Here is a 17,224-nt window from a genome sequence, read left to right as displayed (position 1 = left end):
TATATGCCAGATCTATTCCAATTATATAATAAATTTTGAGAAAAAGCTTTCTAAACCCACTTATTAGAGATGACACAGAAAGGGGAAGGGATTTTTGTAGGGTGTTTAAACCACTGGACTATTGTGTACACAATGTCAAGGTAACATTACACTTCATTTTCACTTTATCTCACATGGGGCTCGAACCCTGAGGTTAGAAGACATCTGAAGGCAGCGCTGTTTAGGGAAGTTTTTAATGTTTGATGATTTATTCTATCTTTTTTTAAAAAATAATTCTGTTGGGAGCTGCCCAGAACGGCTAGGGAAACGCAGCCAGATGGGAACGGTATTATTATTATTATTGCTGTATTATTATTATTACCCCAACAGCTCAGCGATTTGTGTACACGGGGACACAGATGGCGGCGTGTGAACATCCCTAGAGAAGGGTGCAAAAAGCTTGTTCCCTGCTGCTCCAGAGCTAGGAATGGACCAGATCTCATCGGGCTAATGCATTTGCCCCGACAGCTAAGAGCGGAACCTCCAGGATCAGAAGCAGCCGGCTGCAAATTGGAGGGCAGGGGAAGCAGCAGGGCGGTCTCGCAGCCCTCGCCTTGCAAGGGGGCGCATCCAGCCTCGCAGCCTCCCAGGGCCCAACCCACAGCCAGCGAGCTCCGATGCCCAGAGAGGCAGGAAACGGGGCCAGCCAGGGGGACTCGAGAGCGGCTGCACTTTCCTGTCCCCCGCCGAGGAGAGCGGAGGAGCAGCGGCCCGTGGCCGGGCGAGTTTCCCCGGAGAGGAGCCGGATTCCGCTGCAGGGACGGAGCGAGGAGTCCGAGGTGCAGGAGGCGGGGGGGGGGAGGAGGAGGAGAGCAGGTGCGCCTGGCAGGATCGGGCCCCGAGTGGAGTCAGAGGCTGCAGGGCGCCCCCCCCCAACCGGGCAGGAAGGGGAAGGGGCGCAGCTGAGGGGCGGGGCATCTGCAGGAGGGCGCAGGGGCAAACATCTCTGGCTCAGGCTGGCACGGACCCTGCCGGAGACCCTGGGGAGCTGCTCCCTTCAGTCCTGAGCTCAAGGGGCAGAATGAGGGGTCCAAGGCAGCTGCTGCTTCGCGGTGGACGATGCATATAGTCGTCCCATGATCAGCTGCGTACCTGGGGCTTTTGCCGCCCCTCTCCCTGTCCCTCATCAGGGAGCCCCGTCCTCTTCCACGGTCCTCCCCACGGGGGAGAGGGAAGGGGAGGCAGGGGGGAAATGGAAGAGCAGTGCAACAGGGAGGTGTCCCTCTCACTCTGCAGCCCCCTGACACCCTTTGCAGACCACTACTCCTGCCCCCCCTTCCTCTGCCAGTGCCATTGATAAACCTACCGCCCTCCTTCGTAAATTGGTCTGATCGCCTTTGAAAGCTCTCTTTGCCACCACCATCGCTGCATCTTGTGGCAATGATGTCCATCAGATTCATTTAGCAAGGAAATGGCTTCTTTTCCTTGCCCCAAATCAAGGTACACTGTGCCTTCACATGGAGGCTCTGTTAATCTGCCACTGTTGATAAAACAGTTGATAGATCTATACTCCAGAGAACACATCTGACCTTTCCCCAAGCTATCAAAGCTGGCCTCTTGTGTCTGCGTGTAAATAAGTGAGAGAGTCTTAAGGTTTTATCTTCCTCCTTCCCCAGTAATACAGCTGAGTTTTCAGATGAAAGCTGAGAGTTGAAGTGGGTGACAGTTTTGAGAATGCAGAGGAAAGGAGGATTATTAAGAAGTGTGGCATATGGAAATGAATTAATATAATAAAAACGTTGAAAACAGTATTGTAAAAGACTGAAGAAGGTGAAATCAAAATTAGCTATTCATTTTCAGATTATTGCTCATTTCCTTTCTATACTGCTACATATTTTTAAGGAAAATATCTCAAAGCAATTAAAGGGAAATCTCATTGCAGTTTGTGTCCATAGGATGCTGAGAACATTAACTCTGTAGATCCAGGAGTTCTTTCCTCCTGATAGTCTCAGATTTGATTGTTCTTTCCTATAGAGCAAGAGGAACGAAACATTTATGGGCTTAAAGCTGCATTGATTCTGGAGGCCACATTCCAGTGAGCTTTGTGGCCAATGTATGCACATGCATGCGCACACAGAAAAGATATGCATACCATAAAGTACATGCACACACGCCAGAGATGCTGCACACACTCACCAGACATGCCATCTGGTATACATACAAGCCTTGCAAACACAATCAGCATGTTTAGACCTTCCAACCCCAGTTCTGGGGTGGGGAAAAATAAGAGCACAAGAAGACCCTGCTGAATCAGCAATGAGTTCTAAGAAAAAAGACCCTTCTGATTGTTCTTTAGAAATCCTCTTTAAAGAGCAGCCAGAGGGATCATTTCTTTCCAGAGCAGGGCTTCTATCCCATTTCAGCACTGTGCTGATTCCTGCTGAGATTGGAGTTTAAAGGATCTCTCTAAGGGCTCTTGTAGGGACGCGGGTGGTGCTGTGGTCAAAACCACAGAGCCTAGGGCTTGCCGATTAGAAGGTCGGCGGTTTAAATCCCCACGACGGGGTGGGCTCCCATTGCTCGGTCCCTGCTCCTGCCAACCTAGCAGTTCGAAAGCACGTCAAAGTGCACGTAGATAAACAGGTATTGCTCCAGCGGGAAGGTAAACGACGTTTCCGTGTGCTGCTCTTGTTTTGCCTGAAGCGGCTTAGTCATGCTGGCCACATGACCTGGAAACTGTACGCCGGCTCCCTCAGCCATAAAGCGAGATAAGCGCCGCAACCCCAGAGTCGTCTGCAACTGGACCTAATGGTCAGGGGTCCCTTTACCTTTACCTTTAAGGGCTCTTTAGACATCTCTCTCTCTCTCTGGGACAGACAGAGAGGTTCATCACATGATGAGGCCAAGAGATGGAAACCACAGGGACCAGCAGGCCACATGAAGTGGGTTATTTGATTTTGTTGGTCAATATTCCTTCTCTTTGCTTGTTTCTTAGGCTGTGCAGACATCATACATTTAAAGCACGTGGCTTCCCCCAGAAAATCACGGGAACTATAGTTTATTGCTACAGTTCTCAGCACCCTTAAGAACTTGGGTTTCTTCGGTGAAGTCATATACTTTAAATGTTAGGTGGGTCTGTCACAGCCTTAACCCTATAGAAAGATCTGTTGCTGCCTTTCCAACATGCTAGAAGTTGCAGCCTGGATCAGCATGCCCTGTCCACTGAACATGCTCAGTCCTCTCACTGGGTTATTTTTGGATTTCCCTCCCACTGCCTTGGTTCTCCTACCCCCAAATATTATTTGTACTTCCATAAACCTTGGGGTTTTCCCAGGTCTGGATAACTTCCTCTTGTGCATGGGTGGGGTCATTTGGGTGACATTGTCATTCACAGCCTGAACATAAGAATTAGGAGTAATAATATATTTCAAAAACTGACTACAGTGGAACCTTGGGTTGCAGACATAATCCATTCCGGAGGCTCATCTGCAACCAGAATGTATGCATGCGGCTGTGTGGTTTAGCGCTTCTGCGTATGTGCGAGCGTCAAAACCAGGAAGTAACCCAAAGGTAAGCAGAAGGTTACGTAGTCCGAAGGCAATGTAACCCGAGGCACCACTGTAATGGTTAAAAGATATGCTTTTGTTTTTATTCTTGAGTTTTATTCTATACTGTTGCTTTAGTGTGTGTTGATTTCCTTTCTAGCAGGGCAGCGTACAAATGGAAGAGAAGGGGCCGAGGAGACCCATTCAAAGGGAGAGACTGGAATCCAAAGGGAAAAAATCTCCTGTGGACCAAGTTGGGACCGTCAGGGACCTTCTATCTCAAGCAGATTTACATCAAATTAAGCAGGAGTCAGAGGAGGAGGAGCCGCAGCAGCACTGGGATGCCCAGTGGCAGGATTTCCTGAAGACGATGCACCCCCCTCGTTCACGGTGGGAAACCCCACAGGCTCCCAGTCCTCCCCTCTCTAGGCATGGTGTCCTTCCAGCCTCCTTCAGGGGAGCTGCGGGTGCCAGTCGGTGGCCCAACCGGAGAGCAGGGGGGACAGACCAGACCCTGCCAGAACTGAGTGGGGAGGCACACGAGGAAGGAGGGGAGCAGATTTCCTCTGTGAAAGTGAAGGAGGAGATCCTGGACGAGGAGGAAGAAGACGCCAACATGAGGTCGGAGATGGAGCGGCAGAGCTTCTGGCGGTTCTGCTACCAGAAGGCCGAGGGGCCCCAAGAGGCCTCGCTTCGGCTCCAGGAACTTGTGAGGAGTCCCAGAGCTCACAGGCTTGATAGCTCAAGGGTGGCTGAAGTCCAGGAAAGCTACTGTGTTCCTTTTGAGAGGCTCAATGGAAAAAATTGGGAAGAATGGTCCCGAAGAGTTAAGGCCTGGCTTACAGCCAAGGGTCTTTGGGAATGTACCCTAGCCCCTCCAGCCCAAGCTCCTCCCGGTGCTGCTGCAGCCGAAGTTGCTGTGGCTGCTGCTGCTCTGAGGAAGGATCAGAGGGCAATGGGAGTTCTAGTGCTGAGCATTGACTCCTCACTGTTGCCACTTGTGGAGGGTCAGGAATGTGCTCATGATGTCTGGCAGGCGCTGCAGCGTGTCCATCACTGGATGAGAGCAGGAGGCAAGATTCACGTCACTAGAAGTCTGTTTGACCTGAAGCTGAAGCCTGGTGATAGCATCAAAGAGCATGTAACTAAGATGCTGGCTTTTTCAACAAGCTGAGACAGTTAAATGTCAATTTCCCAGAAGCGTTGAAAGTGTACATACTTCTGAGTTCCCTAGATAAGAGTTATGAGAATCTGTGTTTAACTCTTGAGGCAATGCCCCAGGCCGATTTAACTATGCAGTTTGTGGCCAGTCGTTTGTGCGATGAAGAGGAAAAACGACAGAGAGAGGGGGGCCAAAGCCTTGGTGGTTCTGCTTCGAGGAGTGGGGGTGCAGCTAAAGCCGAGGACACTGTTCCAGCTTTTACTACTAGGCGGTGCTACCGTTGTGGATCTGAGACCCACCTGCAGAGACAATGCCCCCAAGAAGCTGATCAAAAGGCTGCCAAGGCCGTTGCTCCTAGCAACCAGATAAGGGGAACAGGCCAGCAGTGGAGCACCAGAAGAAACTACAAAGGAAGCCGACAGCAACAAGGGAGCAACAGATATAAGGGGTCATACCATGTGGCTGCTTCATGACAACAGTGAAGGATGAGTTGGCCAGCAATCAACGTTGGGTGATTGACAGCGGTGAAAGTCATCATATTCTGACTCCCTCTGGTGTCCAAATGCGCAACTGCAGAGCAGTTCCTGAAGGGAAAACTGTTACTTTAGCTGATGGTTCACGGAAGTTGCTGCAAACTGCTGGAACTGTGTTTGTAAACTGTTTGCAAACTGATCTTGAAGCATTTGTGTTACCAGGAATGAAGTGCTGTTTGCTGTTTGTGTCATCTCTAGTTGGAGATGGGTTCAAAGTCTGTTTTGAGAATAATATGTGTTCAGTTTCCAAGAAAGGGAAACTGCTGGTCAGTATTGCATGCCAGGATGGGTTGTATGTTCTGGATGGGACAGACAGGCAGGAGTAACACCGAGACAGCGAAGTCAAATTGTGTGAATGTACCCACTCACCACTTGTGTCAACATTTGTGGCACAGAAGGATGTCCCATTGTAATTGGGGGTATGTTAAGAAGCTGCAAGTGTGCGCTGAGGGGTGCAATATGAAGTCATGTTCTAAGTTTCTAGATTGTAGAGCATGCAAAAAAGCAAAAGTCAAGATGTGCAGTTATCCAAGGTCTGACAGGGTAACCACAAAACCTTTTGAGTTGGTTCACACTGATGTTTGTGGTCCCATGCCTGTTGCAAGTTTGGGTGGGGCCAGATATGTGTTAATTTTAATTGATGGGTTGGGTGATATCTCTAAAGGAAAAGAGTAAAGCTGTCATCATGTTAAAGGAGTGGGTCGCTGCGGTCAAACTTCAGTTCTCTCTAAAAGTGTGCCAAGTCCAATCGGATAGGGGTGGAGAGTATACTGGGTCTGCGTTGCAGAATTTCTTCAGCAAGAAAGTTCATCATAGGTTGACGAACTCTTATTCGCCACAGGAAAATGGTGTAGCAGAGAGGCGGAACCGAACATTTCAGGAAGTGGTGGAGGCCATGCTGTTCGATTCAGGCCTACCACAGAGTTTCTGGGCTGAGGTGTGGAAACCGGCAAATTTCATGCTAAATTGAACCTACAACTCTACTGTAGGTGACACACCTATTTTCTGTTGCGGGGAAAGAAGCCAAAGGTAGATTTCTTTCACTTTTTGGGGTATGAAGCTTGGGTCCTGGTGCCAAATGCTGAAAGGGTGGCTCTAGGTCCAGGAAAATGATTTTTTATGGGTATGAACTAGGTACAAAGGGATGGAGGTTTGCTACCCCGAAGGCAACCAGTCACAGGTTCTGTTCAGCAGGAGTGCTGAATTATGTGAGCAAAATGGGTGGGCACGCATCCACAGAAATCCTGACATTCTCTCAGAGGTTTCTATTGACTCTGATGGAGAGGAAGAGTTAGCACCCACATCTGCTGGGGAGCCAGACCATGATCAGGCATCTCCTAAGGCAGTAAAGCAAGAGGCAAAGAGTGAGCCCACAACTCCCAAAGGCAAACCTGTGGGACACAGAAGACGCATTAAATCAGAGGGAGAGCCTTCTGAGGTTGAGGACACACAGGCTGCACCCAGTACATCTGGGTCAGAGGGGCCATCTGAAGTAGCGCTAAGATAATCTGCTCGCGCCACAAAAAGAAAACCTCCCGAAAGTTTTTCACCCACTAGTGTGTGGATTGGTTTGGCTCAATGTGAGCCAGAGAGCTTTGAGGAAGTCTTGAAATTACCTCAGGAAGAGGCCAATAAGTGGCATGAGGCAATGGAAAAGGAGTTAAACTCTATGAGGTCCCTAAGATTGTTCTCCACCATGACACTGCCAGAAGGAAAACAGGCAGTGAGCTGTCATTGGGTGTACAGGGTCAAGCCCTCATTGACTGGACAGCTACAGTACAAAGCGAGACTGGTAGCGAGAGATTTCACACAGAGGAAAGGGTTGCATTATATGGAGATGTATGCACCAACTTCCAGAAGTGAAACACTACACATGCTGTTAGCAATTGCTGCCCAGAGAGGTTTAGAGGTCTATCACTTTGATGTGGATGTTGCTTATTTGAACTCAGATCTAAAGGAGGATTTGTACATGTTACCTCCTCCAGGGGTCGAAGGCAAAAAACCAAATCAAGTGTGGAAACTACACAAGTCCATCTGTGGCCTAAAGCAGTTGGCCAGAAATTGGAACATGTGTCTGAATGATGCTTTGGAAAGCATGGGTTTCCAGAAGATTCTTGCAGACAGCTGCCTGTACCTTAAAGGGTGTGTAGAGAAACAGGAGCTGGTTTTGGTGTTCGTTGATGACATCATTCACCTGGCAATGACTCAGAAACAAGTGCAAGAGTTTGCCAAGGAGCTTGGAAGTCACTGTCAGCTCAAGAACTTAGGACCAGTAAAAATGTACCTAGGTGTCCAGATTGATAGAACCAAAGACAGCAGTTTCTTACTCAGTCAGAAAGGCAAAATTGAGCAGTTACTTGAGAAGTTCCAAATGTCGGAGTGTGCAGGTGTTAGAACACCCATGGAGACGAACTTTGTGAAATACAGTTCGGGGAAAGATCTGAGTTTGAGAAACCCGAAGTCTTTCAGTCAGCTCTAGGGAGTCTGCTATATCTTTCCCAATGGAGCAGACCAAATATAGCCTTTGCTATAAACCTGCTCAGCAGAGAGGCTACAAAGTCGAGTGTAACTGCCTGGGATGGTGTCAAAAGAGTGATAAGGTATCTGCAGGGTACCAAAGATTTCTGTCTCAAGCTGTCAACTGAGGGTGAGGCAGAATAGAAGAAGCTGTGTCAGAGCTTTACTGCCGTGCTAATAAATCCTTACACACTGGCATACCACTGCTGATAAAACTCTGCTGTAGCCAGGAGAAGCGGAATGACTCAGCACTGCACAGCAGGAGCGTGCTGGATACCATTGCGTTTCTAAGGGAAGATGGGTCCAACAGTCAAAACAGACAAGTCAGTTCCCAGTTTCACTCAACAGGTGACTGGTAACACTTCACAGAACTTTGCGCCCGGTCCATTATACTGTATGTAACGTTATACTGTATGCAACATTATAGTCTGTGTGTGAATTTTGATGATATCCAAAGTAACAGAGTAGCTTATAGCTAAGAAGCTAAATAGCTGTTCTAGGTGATAGTTCCTTTTTACAGACTACAATGTCCAGACTCTTGATATTCAAAAGAACTTTACTTTCATAAACATATAACTGAGAAGAATATATTTACAATCTCATGCTTATTCAAACACGGGCATGTTCTCCCTTGAATTGTCTTACAGTTTCTTACGAAAGGTTTTTACTTTCACCTCAGCAGTAATTGTTTTTGAACAGGTTTCTCCTTATTAGCATTTAGTGATCTTCCACTGTTTCACTTCAGACGGATCACACTGACACACAATAGTATCCTGAGACATCTCTCTCAGCAGCAATTCTCCCTCATGCACAGAGAGAGAAAAGAACAGAAAAGCAGTTAAAAACAACAGTTACTGGAATAACAGTCTCAACAGAATGGAATGCCTCCCTCATGTGACACACAGTCAGCCAATCACATCCAAGTGTCACAAGGAAACTCCATCTTAAAACATTCTCATTTATGGAAATTAAACCATCATCCTTAGCACTTTCCCCAGACTTAGAGAAACCAGCGAGCCTTAAAACTAGGAGAGCAAAAAGCTCAAAGCATTTAGCGGTACCCATAGAGGAGATGATGATGATGATGATAGTTCCATTGATTTCAGTGAGCTTATTCTGAATAAAACAACCCATTGCTTTGTAGACCTCAGATCTCCAGAGGAGGAAATAAGGGGATTTGTGTCAGGGAACAGCTTCCAAACCCTGCTGCCAATGCATTCTCCTCCTAGCTACACTTGCTGCAAAATAATTCAGTGGGGCCTATTCACAGTTCATTGTCTTCTGGATCAGTGCCTTAATCCTTTGTAGATTCTGTATATCACAGAATAGTCATTGAGGTGTCCCCAGATGTTGTTGTCCAGCTCCCATCAGCTTCAGCCAGCAGGGATGACCAGTCAAGGATGATGGAAGCTGTAATCTGGAGCTCACCACCTGGACTATGCTGCCCTATATCCTTCCCATTGAAACAAATGTGAAAATAAATTTTAGACACTATATCTTTGTTCTGGTCTGGTGCATGCAATGTCTTTTGTTTTGCAGCTGTGTGAGTTGTGCTCCTATCGCATTGTGGTGGCCATTGGCTATAAACAATAAAACTAACAGATTGATTAAACTGCGAAAATAAGTAATAAAATAATAAAAGGTTGCAGTTTTTTGGTCCTCACTCGAAAAAGGTGTTTGTGTGTCCCCTTGAGCTTTTGGTTTTTTGGGGGGTGGGGTGGGGGAGGAGTATGAAGGCCAAAACCCCTCCCCTCCTCTGCCGAATGGAGGCAGGAGAGGAAGAAGAAGAAGAGTTTGGATTTGATATCCCGCCTTTAACTCCCTTTAAGGAGTCTCAAAGCGGCTGATATTCTCCTTTCCCTTCCTCCTCCCCCACAACAAACACTCTGTGAGGTGCGTGAGGCTGAGAGACTTCAAAGAAGTGTGACTGGCCCAAGGTCACCCAGCAGCTGCATGTGGAGGAGCGGAGACGCGAACCTGGTTCACCAGAATACGAGACTACCGCTCTTAACCACTACACCACACTGGCTCTCCAGAGACCAGAGGCAGCAAAGGAAAAAGCAGGGAAAGACAGACCATCCAAGTGCCACTATATTCCAGGCATGTCCCTGATTTAGAGAAGCCATCCCGGTTTCTGATTTGATCCCAGAATGTCCCGCTTCTCCTTAGGATGTCCCTTTTATCATTGGAGAAATTCTGGAGGGTATGGAGTTATCTGACCCCCGAGCCATCTGAAGGCAATCCCGTATAGGGACATTTTAAAATGTTTTATGTTTTTATATATGTTGGAAGCTGCCCATAGTGCTAGGGCAACCTGATAAGATGTGTGAGTTATAAATAGTAAAATAATCATCATAGAACGGGATGTCCCTATCAGAAAAATGATAGAGGGTATGGAAAGATAACAGAGCCTGATCCTGGCATCTGTTGCTGGAGCTAAGTGATTGCATGAGCTGGGAACTGGACTGCCTCCTCCAGCCAGGCATTTGGGCTGCAGAGTGGCATCGTTCCAGCTTCATGAAAGGGTATTTCAGGAATATTTCCTGATGGGGATTTAGAAATCAGTGACTGAACACCTGATCACAAGGAGACTTATTAATGCAACACCCTGGATAGCTTATAAGATGCCAGATATATTCCAATGATGTAATAAATTTTGATGTGAGATACAGCTTTCTATAAAAAAGCCCCACTTATTAGAGAAGAAAACGAAGGGGTGTAGAAGGGGGAAAGTGTGTGTGTGTTTAACCATTGGAATACTGTGCACACGATTTTAAGGTAACATTACACTTTATTTCCACTTTCTCTCATTTGGGGCTTGAACCCACAACCATGAGATTATTCATCTCACGCTCTACCGACTGAGCTAGGACAGCTCAGCGATTTGTGGGCGCAGGGACACGATGGTGGCGTGTGAGACCCCTAGAGAAGGGTGCAAAGACTTGTTCCCTGCTGCTCTTCTAGGGCTAGGAATGGGCCAGATCTCATAAAGGGACCCCTGACCGTTAGGTTCAGTCGCGGACGACACTGTGGTTGCGGCGCACCGGGTCTCATAGGGTTAATCCATTTGCCCCGACAGCTAAGAGCAGAACCTCCAGTATCAGAAGCAGCCGGCTGCAAATTGGAGGGCAGGGGAAGCAGCAGGGCGGTCTCGCAGCCCTCGCCTTGCAAGGGGGCGCATCCAGCCTCGCAGCCTCCCAGGGCCCAACCCACAGCCAGCGAGCTCCGATGCTCAGAGAGGCAGGAAACGGGGCCAGCCAGGGGGACTCGAGAGCGGCTGCACTCTCCTGTCCCCCGCCGAGGAGAGCGGAGGAGCAGCGGCCCGTGGCCTGGCGAGTTTCCCCGGAGAGGAGCCGGATTCCGGTGCAGGGACGGAGCGAGGAGTCCGAGGTGCAGGAGGCGGGAGGGGGGGGAGAGCACGTGGGCCTGGCAGGATCGGGCCCCGAGTGGAGTCAGAGGCTGCAGGGCGCCCCCCCCCCACCCGGGCAGGAAGGGGAAGGGGCGCAGCTGAGGGGCAGGGCATCTGCAGGAGGGCGCAGGGGCAAACATCTCTGGCTCAGGCTGGCACGGACCCTGCCGGAGACCCTGGGGAGCTGCTCCCTTCAGTCCTGAGCTCAAGGGGCAGAATGAGGGGTCCAAGGCAGCTGCTGCTTCGCGGTGGACGATGCATATAGTCGCCCGGGGCTTTTGCCGCCCCTCTCCCTGTCCCTCAGCAGGGAGCCCCGTCCTCTTCCACGGTCCTCCCCACGGCGGAGAGGGAAGGGGAGGCTGGGGGGGGGGAGGAAGAGCAGTGCAGCACGGGGGGGGGGTCTCTTACTGTGCAGCCCCTGACACCCTTTGCAGGCCACTATTCCTGCCCCCCCTTCCTCTGAGAGTGCCATTGATAAACCTATCGCCCTCCCTTGTGGATTGGTCAGATCGCCTTCTAAAGCTCTCTTGTTGTTGTTGTTTAGTCGTTTAGTCGTGTCTGACTCTTCGTGACCCCCTGGACCAGAGCAAACCAGGCACTTCTGTCCTCTACTGCCTCCCGCAGTTTGATCAAACTCATGCTGGTAGCTTCAAAAACACCATCCAACCATCACATCCTCTGTCCTCACCTTCTCCTTGTGCCCTCCATCTTTCCCAACATCAGGGGGGTCTTTTCCAGGGAGTCTTCTCTTCTCATGAGGTGGCCGAAGTATTGGAGCCTCAGCTTCACGATCTGTCCTTCCAGTTAGCACTCAGGGCTGATTTCCTTAAGAATGGATACGTTTGATCTTCTTGCAGTCCATGGGACTCTCAAGAGTCTCCTCCAGCACCATAATTCAAAAGCATCAATTCTTCGGCGATCAGCCTTCTTTATGGTCCATCTCTCACTTCCATACATCACTACTGGGAAAACCATGGCTTTAACTATACGGACCTTTGTTGGCAAGGTGATGTCTCTACTTTTTAAGATGCTGTCTACGTTTGTCATTGCTTTTCTCCCAAGAAGCAGAGGTCTTTTAATTTCGTGACTGCTGTCACCATCTGCAGTGATCATGGAGCCCAAGAAAGTAAAATCTCTTATTTCCTCCATTTCTTCCGCTTCTATTTGCCAGGAGGTGATGGGACCAGTGGCCATGATCTTCTTTTTTTTATGTTGACCTTCAGACCATATTTTCCGCTCTCCTCTTTTACCCTCAATAAAAGGTTCTTTAATTCCTCCTCACTTTCTGCTGTCAAGGTTATGTCATCTGCATATCTGAGGTTGTTGGATATTTCTTCCGGCAATCTTAATTCCGGCTTCGGATTCATCCAGCCCAGCCTTTCGCATGATGAATTCTGCATATGTTAAATAAGCAGGGAGACAATATACAGCCCTCTTAGCCACCACCATCACCGCATCTTGTGGCAATGATGTCTATCTGATTCATTTAGCAAGGAAATGGCTTCTTTTGCCTACCCCAAATCAAGGTACACTGTGCCTACACATGGAGGCACTGTTGATCTGTCATAGCTAATAAAACAGCTAATAGATCTTTTCCCCGGAGAACGCATCTGATCTTTTCCCAAGCTATCAAAGCTGGTGACCTCTTGTGTCTGCATGTAAATATGTGAGAGAGCCTTAAGCTTGTTTCGTTAAAGGTTTTATCTTCCTCCTTCCCCAGTAATACAGCTGAGTTTTCAGATGAAGGCTGAGGGTTGAAGTGGGTGACAGTTTTGAGAATGCAGAGGAAAGGAGGATTCTTAAGAAGTGTGGCATATGGAAATGAATTAATGATAATAAAAACATTGAAGACAGTATTGTTAAAGACTGAGGAAGGCAAAATTGAAATTAGCTATTCATGTTCAGATTATTACTCCTTTCATTTCTATACTGCTTCATATTTTTAAGGAAAAAAATCTGAAAGTAATTAGAGAGAAATCTCGTTGCAGTTTGTGTCCATAGGATGTTGAGAACATTAACTCTGTAGATCCAGGAGTTCTCTCCTCCTAATAGTCCCGGATCTGATTTTTCGTTCTGATAAAGGAAGAGGAACGAAACATTTATGGGCTTAAAGCTGCATTGATTCTGGAGGCCACATTCCAGTGAGCTTTGTGGCCAATGTATGCACATGCATGCGCACACAGAAAAGAGATGCAGACCATAAAGTCACATGCACACACGCCAGAGGTGCTGCACGCACTCACCAGACATGCCATCTAGCATACATACAAGTCTTGCAAACACAAACAACATGTTTAGACCTTCCAACCCCAGTGCTGGGGTGGAGGAGAAATAAGAGCACAAGAAGACTCTGCTGAATTAGCAGTGAGATCTGTGGAAAAAAGACCCTTCAGATTGTTCTTTAGAAATCCTCTTTAAAGAGCAGCCAGAGGGATCATTTATTTCCAGATCAGGGCTTTTACCCCATTTCAGCACTGTGCTGGTTTGTGCTGAAATTGGAGTTTAAAAGATCTCTCTAAGGGCCCTTAGGCATCTTTCTCTCCAGCACAGACAGAGATCTTCTTCTTTTTTCCATAAATTTATATTCATATTTGCACATATATACAGGAAAAACATAAACAAAAAATCCACCACATACCTTATACAAATTATATCCACTTCACAAATCATAAATAAAATACATAACTGAGTTAGTCTCAACTGAGCCTTGGACTTCCCTCCACTCCTTTGGTAAGTATCGAATAAATTATATAGTCGCGTACTTTTTAACTCTTTTACATAGGCCTTTCCCGCTGTTAGAGTTATTTCAACCCCGCTAGTGTCACCTGAGCTTTAGATTCCATATACATTAAATATTTCTTCCAATTGTCATGAAGTTTCTGTTCATCTTGGTCCCTTAATCTTCCTGATATTCTGTCAAGCTCAGCATAGTTTATCATTTTAACCTGCCACTCACTTATGTTGGGTATTACTTCTAATTTCCAATTTTGTGCTAACATAGTTCTTGCAGCTGTCGTGGCATATAGAAACAAGATCTTATCTTCTTTTTTAATTTCTTTACTGACCATTCCTAACAAAAAAGCTTCTGGCTTTTTGGGAAATGTATATTTCAGGATTTTTTTAAGTTCATTATAGACCAATTCCCAAAAGCCTCTCACTTTGCAACATGACCACCACATATGGTAGAGGTCACCTTCTACCTCTCTACATTTCCAGCATCTTTTATCCTTCAACTTATAAATCTTCGCTGATTTCACTGGTGTATGGTACCACCTGTAGATCATTTTCCACAGGTTTTCCTTTAGTGCCGTGCATGCCGTAAATCTCACATTCTTGTTCCATAGTTCCAACCACCTCTCAAAGTCGATGTTATATCCAATGTCTATCGCCCCTTAGTCATGGCCTCCTTCACCTCCTCATCTTTTGTATACCACTCCAGCAAAATATCGTACATCCTTGACAGTGTTTTGTTCTTACCTTCTATAACCTCCACATTAAATTTAGATTTTTTAATCTTCAAATCCTACTTTCTTTTTGTCTTCTTTTAGCAGGTCATTTACTTGGTGGTATTGCAACCACCCAGTAAATAGATTTTTGATCTCTTCATATGGTCTAAGTTTAATCCCTTGATCTGTCTTCCAAATTAGTTCTTCATAGGTGGCATTTTTCCCTTCCATATTTATTTTTTTAATAGTTAACACCTCTATTGGTGAAATCCACCAAGGTGTCTTCCTTTCCAATATATTTTTTCCAATATATTTTAGATCTTCATCCTATGATCAGATCAGGAGATGGAAACGGCAAGGACTAGCAGGACACACCCTGAGGCTTGGCAAGCCATATGCAGCCAATGGACTGCCAGTTAGAATGTCTTCAGTCAAGAGAGTTTGTGACCATCAAATTTAAAATATTTTGGAGTGAGTTCTTTGATTTTGTTGGTCAATATTCCTTTTGTCAGTTTCTTGGGCTGTGCAGATACCATACATTTAAAGCATGTGGGTTCCCCCAGAGAACCACAGGACCTGTAGTTTATTGCTACAGTTCTCAACTCCCCTAACAAACTGCAGCTCGCATGATTTCTTTGGTGAAGTCATGTACTTTCAATGTTAGGTGGGTCTGTCGCAGCCTTAATCATATACAAAGATCTGTTGCTGCCTTTCCAACATGCTAGAAGTTGCAGCCAGGATCAGCATTCCCTGTCCACTGAACATGCTCAGTCCTCTCACTGGGTTGTTTTTGGATTTCCTTCCACTGCCTTGGTTCCCCCACCCCCAAATATTATTTGTACTTCCATAAACCTTGATGTTTCCCCCAGTCTTTGGATAACTTCCCCTCGTCCCTGGGTGGAGCTGTTTGGGTGGCATAATGATTGTTATTCACAGCCTGAACATCAGAAATAGAAAGAGTAATAATATATTTCAAAAACTGGCAAATGGTTAAAAAATGGGCTTTTGTTTTTATTCTTGAGTTTTATTTTAATTTGTGTTTATTTCTTTTCCAGCAGGGTGGCGTAAAAATGGAAGAGCAGGGACCCAGGAGACCCATTCAAAGGGAGAGACTGGAGTGCAAAGGAAAGAAACCTCCTGCCGGCCAAGTTGGGACCATCAGGGATCTTCTGCCTCGGGCAGATTTATGTCAGATTAAGCAGGAGCCAGAGGAGGGGCAGCCGCCGCAGCACTGGGAGGCCCAGAAGCAGGATTTCCTGAAGACGATGCAGCCCCCTCGTTCAGGGTGGGAAACCCCACAGGCTCCCAGTCCTCCCCACTCCGGGGATGGTGTCCTCTCCTTCAGGGGAGCTGCAGATGCCAGTCGGTGGCCCAGTGGGAGAGCAGGGGGGACAGACCAGACCCTGCTCCCAGACACTGAGGGGCTTCTGGGAAAGGTAAGTGCCCTCCTCTCACCCGGGTTTCCAGCACCTGGAGGTCACAGGTCCACTGCCTCTTGACATGGAGTTTCTGTTTAGCTATGGTGGTGGTTATTCCTCCTCCCTTCACTTCCTCTCTAATCCACTTTAAAAAGCCTTGCTAGACCAAACTTTCTTACACATGGGAGGTTTGCGATCATATCTCCTAATGTTGTTACTTTAATAAAGCAACCACAGGGAACTCGGAATTTCATCACAGCAGAAGCTACGTCAGAAGAGGGGTCCTTCCACCAACCCCCGTTTTCCTCCTCTAAATTTCCTCCATTTCCAAAATGCTCTTTTTGCTCCCCACTGGGGTAGAAATCTTGGCACGTCTTGCAGCCTCACCACTGCCATGTGCAGTGCAAATAGAATAACACTGGCCTACCTTGCAAGATTGTTCCAAGATTTATTAAGATAATGTCCATTTTCAGATGACTGAATCACAGCCTGAAAAGTTGGGTTACAAATAGGAACAGTTTTTAGTACATTGCTGTACTAATGTCCATTTGGTACATTACGATAAAACCTAAGTTGACCCAAGTTCAAAACAAAAAACTCTAGCCGCCACCTGGCCCCCACAAACAGAATGCATCACTCCAGGAAGGACCGCACCCAACCTTTAGTGAGAGAGGGGAAAAGAGAAGGACTCTGCATGGGTAGTTGCACAAATTTACCAGCTGTCGTCCTGCACTGGCAGCGAGGCTAACAAACAGGGGAGCTGGGAATGTGCTGGTCCCATATCTCCCTGCATCTGCCTCCTGACCTAATTGTCCCACCTTACCTCATGATTGGGCTGGCCCTGATGGGGAACTCTGATGAAGCCATAACTAACAAACTTTCCATTTTGCTCAAACCAGGAAACTACGGCTGCCAGCTTTGGAATAAGCTGGGATATTAAGCTAACTTCAAACTGTGTAGGAATGAATCCACGACAGACGAGAGAGGCAGGTGTAACATGAGGCGTCTGCCAGGGTGGACCCCGTGAGCCTCTTTTATTGAATATTACAAACATTGCCACAGGTGGGCCTGTGGCTGATTGGTTGATACATACACAAAGAAACTTGTTGCTGATTGGTTAACATAAGTACAAGGCGGGGATTACATGTGAGAGGTGGGAATTACATATGATCGTTTATCGCTAATAGATTAAAGGCTGAGAAACGGAGCTGGAAC

General features: G+C 47.2%; 1 protein-coding gene across 7 annotated transcripts in view; it reads left to right on the top strand.

The window, feature by feature from the left end:
* Positions 1 to 91: 91 nt before the first annotated feature.
* Positions 92 to 17,224, top strand: part of LOC308580343 (uncharacterized protein) — a 117,563-nt gene continuing 100,430 nt past the window's right edge. The window contains exons 1-3 of one of the 7 annotated variants that reach the window (XM_081181731.1): positions 713 to 818; positions 3,685 to 11,099; positions 15,650 to 16,027. In XM_081181731.1, the coding sequence (XP_081037857.1) occupies positions 10,965 to 11,099; positions 15,650 to 16,027 (513 nt within the window). In that variant the 5' untranslated portion in view covers positions 713 to 818; positions 3,685 to 10,964. Of the gene's footprint in view, positions 819 to 3,684; positions 11,127 to 15,646; positions 16,028 to 17,224 lie in introns of all 7 variants that reach the window. The other 6 variants (XM_081181730.1, XM_081181728.1, XM_081181718.1 and 3 more) reach the window with 6 other exon arrangements.

This window comes from Podarcis bocagei, assembly GCF_964188305.1.
Source record: "Podarcis bocagei genome assembly, chromosome: 2".
Taxonomy (NCBI): Eukaryota; Metazoa; Chordata; class Lepidosauria; order Squamata; family Lacertidae; genus Podarcis; species Podarcis bocagei.
This window is presented reverse-complemented; position numbering and strand designations above follow the sequence as displayed.